Here is an 18,240-nt window from a genome sequence, read left to right on the forward strand (position 1 = left end):
AGGCAGAGCTTGCAGTGAGCTGAGATCCGGCCACTGCACTCCAGCCTGGGCGACACAGCGAGACTCCGTCTCAAAAAAAAAAAAAAAAAAAAAGAAAGGAACATCATCACACAAGAGACACGGGCAAGTGAGGAAAGAACCTGCTGGACAGGGACAGGGGTGGGGGCCTCACTGTGTTACCTTTTGACATTTCTGAGCTATGCATTAATATTCAAAAATTAACCTTAAAATATAAATGATGAAAAAAGAAACAAATACTAGGACCCTCTCCCTTTTCTATAGTTTCCAAATGAAGAGTGAAGGAATAAGGCTTGTAAACTCACATTACCCAACACAATGCCAGGTGTGGGGACACAGAGGTAAATAAAACAGCTGAAGGTGGTAGGAACCCAATCAGGGAGGCAAACACACTTATTCTATGTGCAACTGTTCTATTCTATCATGCAGACACCCGACCCAGGGCACAGAGGTCTGGGGAAGCCTGGAGGTAGAGAAGAAACAAGGGAAATCAAAGAATCGTTGTAAGTAGTAGCCTCAGCAGGGTCTTCAGTGTTCAAGTTAGGTTGACACAGTGGTTGGTGGGAGAAGGGTGGAGCTACCCAGGAGGCAGAGGAACAGTAAACTGGGCACGTGTGCTGCGGTATGAATGGCTCAGCGTCACTGACGTGCACTCCTTTTACACAAGTGTGTAAAGTCCAGTGATTCTGCTTTTTACATTTCAGTATGAATTCCTCAAGTTTCAGGGGTCCTCAAAACACCTACCTGATTATTGGTAAAGACCCTGAAAATGTGAAGCTCTGCATCTGGAGCAAATCCTTGGCACTCCCTCATGCTGGCTATCACACCTGCCACGAATGTACCATGGCCCAACCCTGTAGTCCATAAAGAAAACAATCCCATTAAACACACTGGATAGCAAGTGCCAGGATGCAACATTCCAGGCCATGAGTTTCACAGCCTTCCATTTCCAAGTGCTGGAGAGAGAAGGGCCTCTGCTGCCGCTCTATGATCCCCTTGGACATCACTGGCACAAGCACCCCTTCCAGGTCTAGCCACCTCCCGGCTCTTCCGGACAGGGAGCTGCCCCCGCAACAGGCATCCCCACTCTCTCCTGAAGCGCTACTTCCCGACATCCTCTGAGGTATTCAGAGCAGTTTCTGCCGCAACAAAAGGCACAGTAACAACTTGGGCTTGTCTGAATAATTGCTGGACAGACTGTGGAATCATGCACTAAACACACTCTCAATCAATCAGAGAGGACGGGAGTGATGTCCTACGTCCACACATGACCACGTTCTCACTGCCACTGAGACCCACCATCGTCCAGCGTTCGCTCGTTGGTCCAGTTGGTTCTCTCCTTCACATTTTTGAAGTGGGGATGCTTCTCGCTCAGCCCAGTGTCAAAAACAGCAACTCTTACGTTAGCACCTTATTCGGAAAAGAAAGCAAACACAATCATGTCTGAAGAAATCATCTTTTTGGATTTTGCCTGTAAAATACATTCTTTCCTGGGACCCACAGAAAATGACATCCTGTGGAAGGCCAAAGCCTGCTCAGAGCAAACAAGTTAGGCCAGCTGCTCCCAGGGTCAGCCGGCTAAGCCAAGGCCAAGCAAAGAGGACAGCAGGAACAATGCCATCATCTGTCGCCAAATAAGATTTAAGGATAAGCAGAAAATCCTTCTAGACCCTCCTCAATTGCCACCAGCACTCAGGATGGAACCACCCCTTCCACTCCTAGCGGGCTTCTCAAGGCTCCAGGATGGCACCTACCAACACTCTCCTTCTGGCAGTTTATCACAGGTCTCCACCCCCACTTCTCAGAGGCCCTGCAAAACACTCACAAACCACACAGCCAAGGAGCAGGACACAGAAAAGGGGAAAAGAGGGAACCATTCTTATTCCTGACAAGGACAGCAGTTTACTCCATGCAGCTCATTGATAAAACAGCAAACGCTGCCACGAGGAACAGCTAACACCACATGGCGCTCATCACACCTAAGAAAAATCACTGCAGCGTACACTTTTCTAGAATAGTAAGTCTATTCCAGATACTGGCCAAAGCCATCAACACCAATGTGAAATACAACTGGCCTGTCCGACCAAAAATTCTAGAAAGTATCTAGAAAAAGTACAGAATACCTGTATGACTTAACAGCTAACCAGTGTAAAGAGGGTAATGTCTTTCTGGCAAAAGGGCTGTGTACATATCAGTACTATGTTGAACAATCTATTAAACTGAGATAAATATAAAAATCAATGCTACTTTTAAAAAATGCACACACAAAATCAGAAACCATTTGGTTTGGGGGGAATAAAAAACTATTTCTGACGATTAGAAAACTTGTTTTGTGAAGGAGTTCTCACTCTAAAAAGGTAAAACCATGGGGAGACACACATTTTAATGAAATGCCAGTCCACCAGGTATTAAAAGTTGAAGTATCTCAGACATTTTGGAGGGCAGGGTGCCAAGGAGATCAAAGGAGAGGTAAGGGTCCCTAAGTCAAGGAGATACCAGAAAGACACCTAGGCAAACCGAGATTTCCTGGGAGCAGGTGAAACTGGTTTACATTTAGAAGGTAAAAATCTTCATATTAGATAAAACAGGAATGTTTTGTCATGATGAATCAGCAAAGGAAAAACCCTTATTGTTCTGAGTTTTATCTCACAGGACATGATCATTAACACCGCTTTCTGTTCCCAAACAAATCATTAGCAGGTTGATAGTCAATTACTTAGTCACTCTGCATTCAGGGCACCAAATTCAAGTGATAAACTAATTTCCATGGAATTGCCCAGATCAGGGACCATCTTTCCCCAAGAAGTGCCAGCAGCCGGCAGTGCTGTGCTCGTTTGTGTATGTGTCAACAGGAGAGAAGTGCTCCACAGTCTGCCTCTTCTAACCTCAGAAATGGTAACAAAAATAAGACACAAATGGTGGCAATTAGAAAAGCCACAGAAACAGATGCCTGGCATAACAGGAGTCAAAGACGAGGAGTACTTGGCTACCTTCCAGCTCAACAAATAGTAAGGTTAGAAGTGGAAGGCTGCAGGGCTTTCGCACTAGGCAGTCCCGAACACGGAACTCTTAGATGTCTGGACTTTCCGCACCTTCCCTGGGTAATAGCACACACCTGTATATCCCATCTGCCAGAGCACGTCTGCCTGCAGTGTCTGGGCAACCTGGCGCGGGATGGCTCTCAGCAGCCGTCTGCTCGAATGCCTTCCCGTAGCATGCCAGAAGCCAGAGCCCAGGGAGAGACTGGCTCTTCGCAAGGGACGTGATGACTGCCACTTCTGGCTCCATCGGGTTTCATTGCAGGGTACTGTGGGGTCAGCTAGAGGCAAGGGAGAGGAAGGTCAGAACAGAAGAGCAAAACACGACACCCACCAGGCAAAACTATCCCAAACACAGCGAGGATTACCATTTGCCATTCTGTTTGAGGGAAAGTGGGATTATCTTCTTTTTCTAGGACAGTCTCAATGCAATTATAATTATAGAATGTTATTTAGCTGTCATATTATTCCTAAATAGTTCTCTACTTGAAATTTTCTAACCAATGTAAGGCAGAGAAAGACTGATTAAATTAAATAATAATAATTTTAAGAAGCTAACTGTGATACTAACACTAAAGACAAACCTGATTTTTCATCAGCAACTTGTTCTCACTGAACCAGAAAGGGGAGAAGTTAAAGAAAATGACCCTAAGCATTCATGGAGTTTTATTTTCACTAGACGTTTCACTAGATTTCTGGGGTAGGCAAAAGCCATGTTATCCCATTGAGCATCAAATATCAACAGGACTTTAAAAAACCATATATTGCTCAATATTCTCAATATTCTTATCTGCTAGAATTTCACCTTTCAAAAAACAAAAGAACTACAAAGGAGTGAGAGACGGGGAATTTCTAAGGGTGATGGAATTATTCCATATCTTGATTTTGTTGGTGGATATTTGATGGTATACTTTTGCCAAAACTTGCCAAACTGTACTCTAAAAAGGACGAAAAAAATAAGTAAATAAAAATAAAAAGGACGAATTTTACCACCTGTAAGTCTCTTTATTTTTAAAAACCGGAGGAAAAAGGAAATACCACAGAAATGGCCTAAGAGTTTTCCCTTTACCTTTCAAAGACCATGTTACAATGAACAAGTCATATTTCAAATCAGTTTTAAGAAGAGAAAATCTATAATACTAATACAGTTCTGTTTCTAAAGCAAATCATTGTCATTTTTATTCCAGCCTTACCAAGCGACACCCATGTAAGTACAGGGACCTGGAAGCATACACAGTCACGTCAATTCTGGTAAGTAAATATTTGCACAGTCCAGCTGAAATGGTTCTTAATTGAAATTCCTATGCTGAGTCTGATCTTTCAGTCAACAGCACAGGACAGTGCTGGAGGTGCTGACTGAAGAGCAACACCGAGACCAGGAAGGGGTCTGCTCCGCTCGACCCTGCACAGGCCAGACTACACCTCCAGTATTATACTCAGTTCAGGGCTTCACAGCTTTAGAACAATTGAGAAAAATTAGTACATTCAAAGGAAAACACTTAAAATGATGAGCAGACTTGAAATCATGTCATCTGAGTAACTATGGAAGGAACTGGGGATTAGCTTGGAGAGAAAAAATTGCCAGAAGAGACACACCATGGGTATCTTCAAATATCAAAAAGACAGCTATCTTCATCATATCTTTAACTATTGTCTTGTAGAAAACAGGTAGGCTTTGTCTTACGGCCCATGGGATAGAATCAAATGGGTGGGATCCAGAGTGAGAATGGTGTCAGCCCAAAATAAAGCATAAAGCAAAACCTTCTATGAACAAGAGCCATAGAAATCGTTAACATTTGGTTACTTACAACATCCTGAACACTCTACTGCTTTCCTCATATGCATTACTTCGTGTTATCTTCATGAGAGCCCTGTGAGGTAGGGAGTATCATCTCCATTTTATGAATGAGAAAAACTGAAGCTTCAAGATGGAAAAGGCGCCTACTGCTGAATGTCACAGCTAACTTCAAGGGGCATGGGCGTGCAATGTGGGCAAGTTTCCCCTCACAGGGGTGTCAGCCACCCAGGACACATGCAGTGGAGATGGTGTCCAAGGGAATCCCACCTCCAGAGAGTCTAGGATTCTTGTGCTAAAATTAGGCAACTCCGTGTCTCCTAAAGCATTCTAGAGCTCTTTAAATAAAGTCAAGTAAAATACCACAATGTATACATTTGACTAATTGTATCAGGTTTGACTGGCTTTTATCTTCCTGGATTATTCTGAGGTGTCACTGCTTTTTAAGGAGAATAATACATAACATCTGGAGTAGCAGCAAACGCTCTGAAAAAGTCAGATGCCTGAAGTTTACACCTGGTTTTACTATGAAAATTAAACTTCTCTTCGTGTGTGTGTGTGTGTGTGTGTGTGTGTGTGTGTAATGCAGCAAAACCTCAGAGGCTCTTAGGCCTAAAATATGACAGATAAAGAAGAGTAACATTTTAATTTCTTCTTCCTTCTGATGAAAGAAATGATAGTAAACAATAACAGAACTAGCAATTTGTTAACCTGATTTAAGATAAACAGGAAAAAAAAATCCTTTTCCTTTGGTAATATATATCTTTGGAAAATATCATTTAATAAATATGCAATTTATTATTTGAGGCTAAACTCTATCTTGACAAGCCCAATTGTAATGAAGTAGGAAGGACTAAGCCCTGGAGAAGAAAAGGAAAAGCCAAATTCCTTCCATCCTCACACGTGCACAGCTGATGACTTAAATAAACCCAGCTGATGCATGACCATTGCTGGTCATGAGGCTTTGAGAAAAACAAAATGAAACCCAAGGAAAACATTTTTGCAAGAGTGCCTTAAAAAATGGGGCCGGGCACAGTGGCTCACGCCTGTAATCCCAGCACTTTGGGAGGCTGAGGATGGCAGATCACTTGAGGTCAGGAGTTCCAGACCAGCCTGACCAACATGGAGAAGCCCCATCTGTACTAAAAATACATTAGCTGGGTGTGGTGGCCCATGCCTGTAATCCCAGCTACTTGGGAGGCTGAGGCAGGAGAATCGCTTGAACCCGGGAGGTGGAGGCTACGAAGAGCCAAGATCACGCCACTGCACTTCAGCCTGGGCAACAAGAGTGAAACTCCGTCCTGAAAAAATAAATAAATAAAAAGAAACACACACACAGACACACAGACACACACACACACACAGACACACACACACACACACACACACACACAAGAGTGAAACTCCGTCCTGAAAAAATAAATAAATAAAAAGAAACACACACACAGACACACAGACACACACACACACAGACACACACACACACACACACACACACACACACACACACACACACACACTGAAAGAAGCAAAATGCAAGGAAGAAGCAGACGTAAGGATGCGTCTTTCAGCACGAGAAGGCAGCCGCAGCCTTGAAGTCTGAAAGCTCTGAGACGAAGCTGGCGAAAATCACTTCCAACAGAAACAAAGATCACTACCATCTACTACTGCAAACCCTCAGATTTTCTTTTACCAGAATTAAAAAATAATTCCACCCCCCTACCACCAACCCTGTGCACTAAAAAAAAAACTAAACTAAAAAATTCCTACCAGGAAAATGTTCACAATTAGCAAACTAGATGGAAGGACACAGATACTCACTGTACTATTTTTCAAGTACTCTGCACTTTGAGATTTTTCAAAGTAAATGGCAGAGACAGAAATTTGCCTACAATCACGATACTCACATTCTGCATACTTGAGGGAACGGAAGACTTTCCGTTGGGGCGTGACCCGTTTGATGTTTGGATGATCTTCAAGTGTCAGCAGCCCTGCTTTCTGTTTTTCTTTTATCTGAATCACCTCAAAATCACTAGGGTAGTCACTGGATGGATTGTTTCGAGGTATAATTCTCCAATTGTCTACTTCACTGCTCTTCAGGGCACTTGAAATAAATGAATTTCTAGCTTTGGCTGTAAAGTATCCATTGAAAGCCACAATATATTCTGAAACCAATCACCACAAACAAAAATAAGAATTTATGCACATACATTATAACATATACTACATTGTATCTAAATCTGGCAAAACAAAAATTATCTTAAAGCCCACAGCAGATGAAAGGAAAACACAAAGACTAGTTTAAATGCCTAGACAGCTGTCTGCAGAGCTTTGAGTAAAAATCATCTACGTGGGGCTGGGCGCGGTGGCTCACACCTGTAATCCCAGTACTTTGCGAGGCCGACGTGGGCAGATTATGAGGTGAGGAGTTTGATACCAGCCTGGCCAACATAGTGAAACCCCATCTCTACTAAAAATACAAAAAATTAGCTGGGTGTGGTGGTGGGCGCCCATAATCCTGGGAGGCTAAGACAGGAGAATCACTTGAACCCGGGAGGCAGAGGCTGCAGTGAGCTGAGATCACGCCACTGCACCCCTACCTGGTGACAGAGCAAGACTCTGTCCCAAATCAATCAATAAATAAATATCTGTATGAATCACCTAACCACACAGAATACATCATTCAAAACCAGATACCTGTGATATTTTTAAAAAAGCATATACCTACAGAAGTCTGAATACACAACAAAGAAATGCATATAATTTTTTTTCAAACAGGAAAAAAATTCAGAGAACTGAATGCTCAGTTAGTGTTTCTTAAAATGAAAACAATAGCAAAATTCCAGAGTGGATTAAGTGACACTGTTTGCTTAGTTCTTCACATAAACTTTAGAACATAAACATTCAGCACCTCCCAGCTCCCCATCCTTACCAACTACAATGGCACCTGTTCCAAAGAATCAAGGTGTAGGCTGGGCACAGTGGCTCATGCCTGTAATCCCAGCACTCTGGGAGGTCAATGTGGGTGGATTGCTTGAGCTCAGGAGTTTAAGACCAGGCTGGGCAACATGGTGAAACAAAAAATTAGCTGGGCAGGCCGGGCACAGTGGCTCATGCCTATAATCTCAACACTTTGGGAGGCCAAGGCAAGAGGATCACCTGAGGTCAGGAGTGCAAGACCGCCTGACCAACATGGAAAAATGCAGTCTCTACTAAAAATACAAAATTAGCCGGGCGTGGTGGCGCATGCCTGTAATCCCAGCTACTCGGGAGGCTGAGGCAGGAGAATGGCTTGAACCCGGGAGGCAGAGGTTGTGGTGAGCTGAGATGGCGCCACTGCACTCCAGCCTGGGCAACAAGAGTGAATCTCCATCTCAAAAAAAAAAAAAAAAAGAAAGAAAGAAAAAGAAAAAAATTAGCTGGGCATGGTGGCAGGTGCCTATAGTCCCAGCTACTTGGGAGGCTGAAGTGGGAGATCACTTGTGCGTGGGAGGTCAAGGCTGCAATGAGCTGAGATGGCACCACTGCACTCCAGCCTGGGTGACAAGAGCAAAACTCTGTCTCCAAAAGGAAAAAAAAAAAAGGTGTAGGTAAATAATTCATGTCAATTTCCTTGTATCATATAAGCTTACTCTACTGGGAAAACAAACTTATGCAAAGTTAATATTCATGAGCTGTGCAGTCAACCCATTGGAAATTCACTACAGAAGACCACGTATCGTGGCTCATGCCTGTAATCCCAGCACTTTGGGAGGCCAAGGAGGGTGATCACTTGAGGTCAGGAGTTCAAGACCAGCCTGGCCAACATGCTGAAACCCCATCTCTACTAAAAATACAAAAAAAAAAAAAAAAAAAAAAAAATGCCATGAGCCACCATGCCTGTAGTCCCAACACTCTGGTAGGCCAAGGTGGGCAGATCATGAGGTCAGGAGTTCGAGACCAGCCTGGCCAAGATGGTGAAACCCCATCTCTACTAAAAATAGAAAAAATTAGCTGGGAGTTGTGGTGGGTGCCTGTAGTCCCAGCTGCTCAGGAGGCTGAGGCAGAATTGCTTGAACCCGGAAGGTAGAAGCTGCAATGAACCGAGATCGCAGCATTGCACTCCGGCCTGGGCAACAGAGTGAGACTCCATCTCAAAAACAAAACAAAACAAAATATTAGCCAGGCACGGTGGCAGGTACCTATAATCCCAGCTACTTGGGAGGCTCAGGCATGAGAATTGCTTCAACCCAGGAGGCAGAGGTCACAGTGAGCAGAGATCATGCCACTGCCTCCAGCCTGGGTGACAGAGTGAAACTCTGTCTCCAAAAAAAAAAAGAAATAGACTGTAGAAAAGACGAACGTGTTCTTCAGCAATAGCTAATTTTATATTAAGTAAACTTGAAAAAAATAGGATGGGAGGTCCTAATATTTAAGACAACATCATTACCATATTCCACAACTGTTGATGAGAATTCCACCTTCAAAGTCAGGTGGGAACAGCCAGGGCATGGGGCCTTTTCAAAAGATTTCTTTTCCAGTCTGTCGCCCAGATGTTTCTTCCCACAGAGCAAAACCACTAGCAGAAGCAGCCAGATGTTGACAAGCTTCATGGTCATAAGCGAATATGATCATAAAATTGCATACGTTCAAATCACACTTTTTTCTTCTTGATTAGAAGTAAATTTTTGTTTCGGCTAAAAGCTGTAACATTACTGATCAGCCATCTTACAGTCTTGTCCAACGTAAATAAAAGTTAAATCCCATGGCCTTTTGTGGTTCAGCCTGAAGCGAGGCTTTCATTTCTTTCTCCGCTTCTTCTCCATCTTGGAAATACGGCTTCTCTCACTCAGGCCGTGATGACTGAGTCCTATACTCCATTTGTACCACAGAACCAACGTCCAATGGGGTTGATCAGTCAACCACTGTGAGCCAATCTATGAAACAAAAAACAGTGCACACAGACATTAGCAGCAAACTGACATAGCCAGGTATGATTTAGTTGTATTTATAATTTAAACAGGTGGGTCAGTCAGGCAAGGTGGTAGGTGCCTGTAGATCAGCTACTTGGGAGGCTGAGGTAGGAAGATCATTTGAGCCCAGGAGTTTGAGTCCAGCCTGAGCAACAAAGTGAGACCCTATGTCTAAAATAATAAATAAGACAGTAAAAGAGATATCCCAGTTTTAATACAAATTAATGTGCCATACAACCATGAAACGTATTATTTCATGTTTATTTACTTATTACTCACTGCTTTCATGGGAAAATTTTTTTAGGCATCTTCAAAAATAAAACAATAAAATAAATGAGAAAAATGGAAAAAACTAAGGATAACAAAACACTACCAAAAATATTAAGCACACTGGACCTGGGCATTCGAGCAGTCAAAGAGAAGAAGGAATCAGGATGATCCTTCGTTCTGTTTCAGATTCTATATTTCCTATCATTTGCAACTCAATCCCCAGAGCATTTCCCCAGTTGGCACTTTTACTTCCCACAAATTTCATGAAGTTTTCAGGCAAAAGCTTGGTATACATCCTTACTTTCTGCTGTAACATTAATACCTAACAGCAAAGGAATTTCCATATAAGTGATATTTAACACCTTCTTTAAGAAACACTATGCTTTAACATTACAGATTTTGAAATATTTTCTACCAATTCTATGAAAAGAGCATAAAAGAGTTTACTGTCTTGAAATCTATTTTAAGTGTGAAACCTCACACTTAAAAAAATATAACTCGCTAAATGTGTTATAAAACCAGATTATCTCTTTACTGGAGTGACATGAGAGGACAGTTTGTGAGGGAAGTTATTGCTAAAGAAAAATGTCATTTGAATATTAAATTACACATGGGCACTGACATCTTCCAAAACATATAATTGTAAGAAAAACTGCCATTCTTCACAATGAAAACAGAGCAATAGTAAAGAACAATGCTGGCTGTAACATACCCACAAAAATCAGTTGCATAGACCATACCTGGGGCATAAATAATCCAGCAGGGTGGGGGATGCGTAAATGAAGCAAGACAGGCCTTCCAGTGTTACTTAGGATTTTATTATTCTTATCTATTTATTTATTTATTTATTTATTTATTTTGAGGAAGGGTCTCACTCTGACACCCAGGCTAGAGTGGGTGGCGCAATCTCTGCACAGTTTACTGCAGCCTCAACTTCCTGGGCTCAAGCAATCCTCCGGCCTCAGCCCCCCGAGTAGCTGGGACTACAGGTATGCATCACCACACCCAGCTAATTTTTGGATTTTAATATAGAGAAGGGGTCTCGGCATTTTGTCCAGGCTGGTCTCAAACTCAGGTGATCCAGCCACCTTGGCCTCCCAAAGTGTTGAGATTACAGTCATGAGCCACCATGTCTGCTCACTACTTGTATTTAAAGAGAAAACATTAAGGACAAGGAGTTAGTCATCTATTAGGAAAGGTACTTCAAGCTGTAAAACTCATTCTTCTGGCAGAAACTGGTGCTTCCGAGTTTTTGGCTTCTGGAACTATCAACACGTGCTTCTGCAAGTAGAAAAACATTGATAAAAGTACTGTGAGGGGTTAAAATATCCAAATGATGTTTTTACATTTACTAAGTAGGGACTCTCACTACTGTACTAACAACTGATCCTGAAAAACAAGTCTATCTCTGGCACTGGCACTGGCAACTAAGAGACATGGAACTCATCTGAGACGAGTGAAAGTTTAAAGCAGTTACATCCACCTTGACAAGAACAACGAGAATGCCAACTGCACGAGCAAAAACAAAGAGCCAAACAGAAAGACCAGAAAAGCAGAGGGCACCTAAAGCCACCCTAACAGGTTTCACAGAAGTTTACTCAGGAGTAAGCCCCTATTTCTCAGTTTCTTTATGCTTGATACATCCAGCAGTGGAGTACAAAGAAAATAATGACATGAAGCATGTATCTAGCTTAATTAAAGACTACTGGCCAAAGAAGAGAAAAGCCAGTAATAACAGTTCTCATAGCACAGTAAATGAATATATATTTAAAAGATATTTATTAAATGGGTTCCTCACTCAAGGCAGGTTTTTTGATGTTGCTGTTTAAAAGGAAGGAATAATCATTTGAGCCCAGGGGTTTGAGACCAGCCTGGGCAACATGGAGAAACCCCATCTCTACAAAAAAAAAATTAAAAATTAGCCAGGCATGGTGGCGCATCTATAGTCCCAGCTTCTCAGGAAGATCGCTTGAGCCTGGAGGGTTGCAGTGGGCCAAGAGTGCACCACTACATTCCAGCCTGGGTGACACAGTGAGACTCTGTCTCCACTTAAAAAACAAACAAAAATGCCTCTTAAAACTTTTCTGCCTCAAGCTAAAGAATCTGTGACACATGTGGGCTCCATGTAACACAAATATAAGTAAGTAATAGTAGTGAGAAAAATCTTAGATCCAACTGGGTTAAATCAACTTTAATTCAACCTGTTCTAAAATAATTCACTCAAAGGTAAAGACTCTTAGGTAAGAACTTGTAACACAGCCCATGCAGAAGAGATGGCTGATGTTCTCTTACAACTTAGGCAGATACTTGCCTTTAAAAGAAATGGAGCCAGGCGCGGTGGCTCACGCTTGTAATTCCAGCACTTTGGGAGGCCGAGGCAGGTGCATCACCTGACGTCGGGAGTTCAAGACCAGCCTGACCAACATGGAGAAACCCTGTCTCTACTAAAAATACAAAATTAGCCGGGGTGGTGGCACATGCCTGTAATCCCAGCTACTCGGGAGGCTGAGGCAGGAGAATCGCTTGAACCCGGGAGGCGGAGGTTGCGGTGAGCCGAGATCGCGCCATTGCACTCCAGCCTGGGCAAAAAGAGCGAAACTCTGTCTCAAAAAAAAATAAAATAAAGAAAGAAAGAAAGAAAAGAAAAGAAAAGAAAAGAAAAGAAATGGAAAGAAAGGGGTTTTTTGTTTGTTTGTTTGTTTCTGAGATGGAGTCTTGCTCAGTCACCCAGGCTGGAGTGCAGTGGCACGATCTCGGCTCACTGCAAGCTCCGCCTCCCGGGTTCACGTCATTCTCCTGCCTCAGCCTCCCAAGCAGCTGGGACTACAGGCGCCCACCACCATGCCCGGCTAATTTTTTTTTTGTATTTTTAGTAAAGATGGGGTTTCACCATGTTAGCCAGGATGGTCTTGATCTGCTGACCTCGTGATCCACCTGCCTCGGCCTTTCAAAGTGCTGGGATTACAGGCATGAGCCACCGCACCCAGCCGGGTTTGGGGGTTTTTTAATGAAAAAAAGGCCAGGTGTGCTGGCTCACACCTGTAATCCCAGTGTGATTCCACTTTGGGAGGCTGAGGCGGGCGGATCACTTGAGGCCAGGAGTTGGACACCAGCCTGGCCAACATGGTGAAACCCCGTATCTACTGAAAAAAAAATTAGTTGGGCATTGTGGTGCATGCCTGTAATCCCAACTACTGGGGAGGCTGAGGCAGGATAATCATTTGAACCCAGGAGGCAGAGGCGGCAGTGAGCTGAGATTGTGCCACTGCAGCAGTCCCGCCTGGGTGACGGCAAGACTGTCTCAAAAAAAAATAATAATAATAAATGAAAAAAAACCTCTAAGGTAATCAGTTCTTCCCCAAATTAAAAATAATAATAAACTTGGGGTTTTTGGAAAACGGAGAAGGCAATTATTATCATAAGACACTTTACCTTAACTTATTCATTAGATCAGGCAATTTTAGAGTACTTACCAACTTAAGATACTATCAGGTACTACAGAACAAACACGGATTATTAGCACGTCGGGGCACAACCTTCAAAGTGTGATCTAGTTAAATTTAAGGAAGCCAAAACAACTAAACAAAATGCAGGAAATGAAAATGCCAAAGGCGAGGCAAGCATCCAGGGTCATAGATGCTGAACTGACACACTGTGAAAAGGCGGCTTCTGCTGGGGAGAGGGCACTGCAGCAGCTCTGGAAGAATCTGAGCTCAGCAGGACTGAAAGATGGGCACGAGGGAGGGAGGAACAGAGCATCCCAAGGATGGCAACGCTGTAAACACAGGAAGACATGCAAGGATCAGCACCGCCCAGCCTGAGGAGGGAGGCAAAGAGGGGTCGGTCTGGAGAGGCTGAAAGATGAGGGGGGCGGAGAGGACCTCAAGCAGGTACACCCCAGCCAACAACTGGAAATGCGGACCTCTTCCATCCAATGGCAGTGAACAGCACAGAGATAAAACACAGCCAAAGGATGAGATTGCTGAGCTCCTGTGTTCACCCATCCAACTCACTTAGTGAGAAACTACTAAAAGCCAGGCACTGTTCTAGGAGTAGGAATAGAGTAATAAACAAAACACCATAGAAATCTCTGACCTCATGGAGCTTACCTTCCAGTGCAGGGAGACAGATCGTAACTAAGACAAGTAAAACATATGGTATTTAGATGGTGATAAAAACTACATTTGGGAAGGAGAAAAAACAGCTGGGCACGGTGGGTCACATCTGTAATTCCAGCACTTTGGGAGGCCAAGGCGGGTGGATCACCTGAGGCCAGGAGTCCGAGACCACCCTGGCCAACATGGTGAAACCCCATCTGTACCAAAAACAAAAAAATTAGTCGTGCGTAGTGGCAGGCGCCTGTAGTCCCAGCTACTCATGAGGCTCAGGCAGGAGAATCACTTGAACCCAGGAGGCAGACATTGCAGTGAGTCAAGATCACACCACTACACTCCAGCCTGGGCAACAAGAGCAAAACTTCATCTTAATAATAATAATAATAATAATAATAAGTAGGAAAAAACAAAGAAAAGGAATACAACAAGTCAGGAGAGAGCTGGCTTTCTGCTACAGTGCTACCTACAGCAGCTGCTGAGAAGGGGCCTTTTCGGATGCAGGAAACAGGCCAAGGGTCTGGGGAAAGAGAATCCAGACAGTGGGAAAGCAAGTGAAAAGGCCCTGGGGCAAGGACCATTCCTGGTGTGTGTGAGGAAAGAAAGGCAAAGAAGCCAGCATGAAGCAAGGGAAAGCCGAAGATGAAACCTGAGGAAACGGGGGAGATGGCCCAGGGAGGGCCTGCGGGTCCCAGAAAGGACTTCAGCTCTGATTCTGAATGGGAAGAGAAAGCGTGAGGCAGTCCTGAGCACGTGTGGCTTGCGTTTTAGCCCAGTCACTCTGGCTGCGGTGTGGAAGGGGGCACAGGCTGAGGCAGGGAGCATCTGGAGGACTTCTGTAGAGAACAAGCCAAGGGAGAGCAGATGCTGGCTTGGACCAGGGCGGGCAGGGGAGGTGATAAGAGGCAATGACATTACAGATATGAAGGTAGAAGTGACAGATGTGCTGTCCACCAGATGTGGGGGGCACACAAGTGAGGATTCATGGCAACACCAAGGCTGGTTGCCCGACTGGACCAGTGGAGCTTGCCCCTAACCGAGACGGGGAAGACCGCAGGGAAGCTGGCTTGGGAGACACCAGCAGGAGCTGAGCTCTGAGCATGTTCAATTTAGGATGAGCCTCAGGGTCTAGGGCATGGCTTAGGGCAGAATCCCAGGCAATCCAGTACCTTTTCTTTCAGACATGGCAAAAGACAGAGGACACAGGAAAGTCAGAAGGAAACCAAAATCTGTGGGAAATAATTTACAATAGGAAGGTGGGCAAGCTGAAGAGACAGAGACGGCTGGTTTAGTAACTGGTCCCTTCTGGAAAAGGCCCACACTAGTGAGTGGGTGAGCCTGGCCGCGAGACTGCATTTTACCAAGCCTATCAACTCCAGCCCACCTGCTCCAGTCTACCAAATCACCAGCGGCTAGAAGGAAGGTGCCTTCAAGTGTAAAAATCCCATGGGGATGAATGATGAGGCTGGAAATGACAGGGACAAGGACACACCCCTTGCTGTGTTTGGATCTCGTGGACCTGCTTGTGTTCCTAAAAGGTGAGCTAAAATCCAGGCTCTAACAAGACACTATTTCAAAGGATTTATGGCTCAAAAAATATGGCAACAGATCCTGAAGTTTCTATAGTTTCCCAATCCTAGAATAAGGTGGTTTCAAAATGTAAATTTCCTTTAAGGAAAACAAAAATGCCGAAATGGGGGCAAGAGACCAGTAAATGATGGCAGAGGGACTGGGGTCCCCAAGGCTGTGCTTGTTACCAACCCCGAACTCCTGGGCCTTTTTTTTTTTTTTTGAGACAGGGTCCCGCTTGGTCCCCCAGGCTGGAAGGCAGTGGCACAATCACGGTTCACTGCAGCCTCACCCTCTTGAGGCTCAAGTGATCCTTTCACCTCAGCCCAGTAGTTGCTGGGACTACAATAGCACCACTATGCCCAGCTAATTCTTTTTTTTTTTTTTTTTTTGGTAGAAATGGGGTCTCACCATGTTGCCCAGGCTGGTTTCAAACTCCCAGGCTCAAGAGATCCTCCTGCCTCAGCCTCTCAGAATGTTGGGATTATAGGCGTGAGCCACCATGTCTGGCCTGGGCCTAAGGAGATCTTGTTCCCACTGACTCACTAGACAAGTCCGTGAGGCTTTGCAAGCACAGACTGCACTTTCCAGGGTCTAATACATCTATTCAGCTGTGACGACTGGTCCCTCCTGGTTCTCACTACATAATGCAAACCCGATGGGCACACTTCCCAAGACAGGCTCACCACTGAGAGGTAAGCAGGCAAGCAGCAGCAGGACAGGCAGACAGAGCATGCACAGGCAGATACAGACACACACACCTAAGGAAAAGCACTTTTTTCTTCTTTTTAGATGGAGTTGCACTGCTTGCTTTTTTGTTTTGTTTTGTTCTGTTTTGAGACAGAGTTTTGCTCTTGTTGCCCAGGCTGGAGTGCAATGGCGCCATCTCCGCTCACTGCAACCTCTGTCTCCCGGTTCAAGCGATTCTCCTGCCTCAGCCTCCCCAGTAGCTGGGATTACAGGCGCCCGCCACCACGCCCAGCTAATTTTTGTACTTTTAGTAGAGACGGGGTTTTGCCATGTTGGCCACCTGACCTCAGGTGATCCACCACCCCCTCGGCCTCCCGAAGTGCTGGGATTATAGGCCTGAGCCACTGCACTCAGCCCAAGAAAAGCACTTTCTAAAAAGAGTGCTAACTCTGCCTTTCTTCTTCCCTTTCTGAAGAATTCTGCTGAAGACAAGAAGGCAGGAATTCATGGGAGAATGGCAGAAGCCCACCACGGGGTCTTCGAGTCTGAGCAGAGTGAGGAAGGTACGTGAAGGGAGAGGCACCAGGTGAGGGGTCAGAGCCTGGCAAGTGAAGAAGGCACCACGCAGGCAATGGGGTAATAGCAGTGAAGGTGAAACTGTCTGATCAAATAAATATTTTACATATAACGGGATGGAGCTTTCTTACTGTCAGAGAAGGAAGTTAGAAACATGAAAGAGAAAAATATAAATGAACCATTCAGTATCAGAACAAAATGATAAATGCTGGTCTGCATTTAAGGTTTTCAATACATAGACTAACAGATGTAGAAAGAAAGAAATCTAAGTGCATGTGTACATGCTACATACATTTCCTAGCTATCTCCAAAAGCGTGTGGCAGCAGCGAAATCCCAATAGCAAGGAGCCCACCTAGTGCTCACAACTGGTTCTAAATATCACTCTCCACTAAAAGAACCCAGGCTCTTTGGACAGAGAGCTAGTTCCAGGTTGGGTAGGGTAAGAATAAGACGGGTTTGGAACAGTGTCACTCGGTGAGGAAAGGCTCACAGAATGATGGGGAAGTGTCCAAGGAACACGGAAGCCAGTCTGGAGGGGCCCCCACTAACCAAATCCGGGGCAATCTGAGCATCGCAATAAATAATGAATATAACAGATCCCAATTCATGGAATAAAACAGGAAAACAGGAGTCCACAATGACATAAAGTTTGAAGAAGAATGAGATATTTACATCATCTCAAAATGCCTTACTGCCAACAAAATCTCTCTTTTCAAAGGGGAAAAGTCATTTTACAGCGGAGAGGCTCCAGCAAGTTGTCCAAGGGAAGCAGCAATGGGACAAATGGAGCCAGGTCTACAAGAGCAGATGCACTGAGAAGAGCCTGCATCACTTCTGGGAGGTTCCTGACAAAGATGCACAACCTGAAATCAAATCATGAGAAACATCAGACCAACCCAAATTGAGAGACATTCTACAAAATCAACTGGCCTAGAATTTTCCTAAGCACCAAGGTAATGAAAGGCAAGAATGACTGAGCTACTGCCCCAGATTGAAGGAAACTCCAGAGACAATGCAACTCATGAATCCAAACTGGATCCATCTGCTGTAACCGGCACTCAGGGACAACTGGCAAAACCCAAATAAGCCTGCCTGTGGATCAGATGGTAGTGATGTATCAAAACTAATTTCCTGATTTTAACAACTGTGCTGTGATTATGTAAGAAGGCCCTTGCTTGGAAGATACGCCCACTAAAATACCGGGGGATAATGGAGTATC

The 18,240-nt window shown here is 44.3% G+C and overlaps 1 protein-coding gene and 1 long non-coding RNA gene across 4 annotated transcripts in view; one reads left to right on the forward strand and one right to left on the reverse strand.

The window, feature by feature from the left end:
• Nucleotides 1-18,240, reverse strand: part of MBTPS1 (membrane bound transcription factor peptidase, site 1) — a 65,465-nt gene that overhangs the window by 40,521 nt on the left and 6,704 nt on the right. For all 3 annotated transcript variants that reach the window (XM_015126704.3, XM_077986975.1, XM_077986976.1), the window contains exons 2-6: nt 9,281-9,767; nt 6,759-7,016; nt 3,134-3,337; nt 1,318-1,428; nt 763-872 (exon numbers count right to left, since the gene is read on the reverse strand). In XM_015126704.3, the coding sequence (XP_014982190.1) occupies nt 763-872; nt 1,318-1,428; nt 3,134-3,337; nt 6,759-7,016; nt 9,281-9,449 (852 nt within the window). In that variant the 5' untranslated portion in view covers nt 9,450-9,767. The remainder of the gene's footprint in view (nt 1-762; nt 873-1,317; nt 1,429-3,133; nt 3,338-6,758; nt 7,017-9,280; nt 9,768-18,240) is intronic.
• On the forward strand, nt 4,041-14,817 carry LOC144338271 (uncharacterized). Its single transcript, XR_013412257.1, has 2 exons — nt 4,041-5,425; nt 14,783-14,817. It is a non-coding gene; the product is annotated as an uncharacterized LOC144338271 (long non-coding RNA).

The sequence above is a fragment of the Macaca mulatta genome, chromosome 20, assembly GCF_049350105.2.
Source record: "Macaca mulatta isolate MMU2019108-1 chromosome 20, T2T-MMU8v2.0, whole genome shotgun sequence".
Taxonomy (NCBI): Eukaryota; Metazoa; Chordata; class Mammalia; order Primates; family Cercopithecidae; genus Macaca; species Macaca mulatta.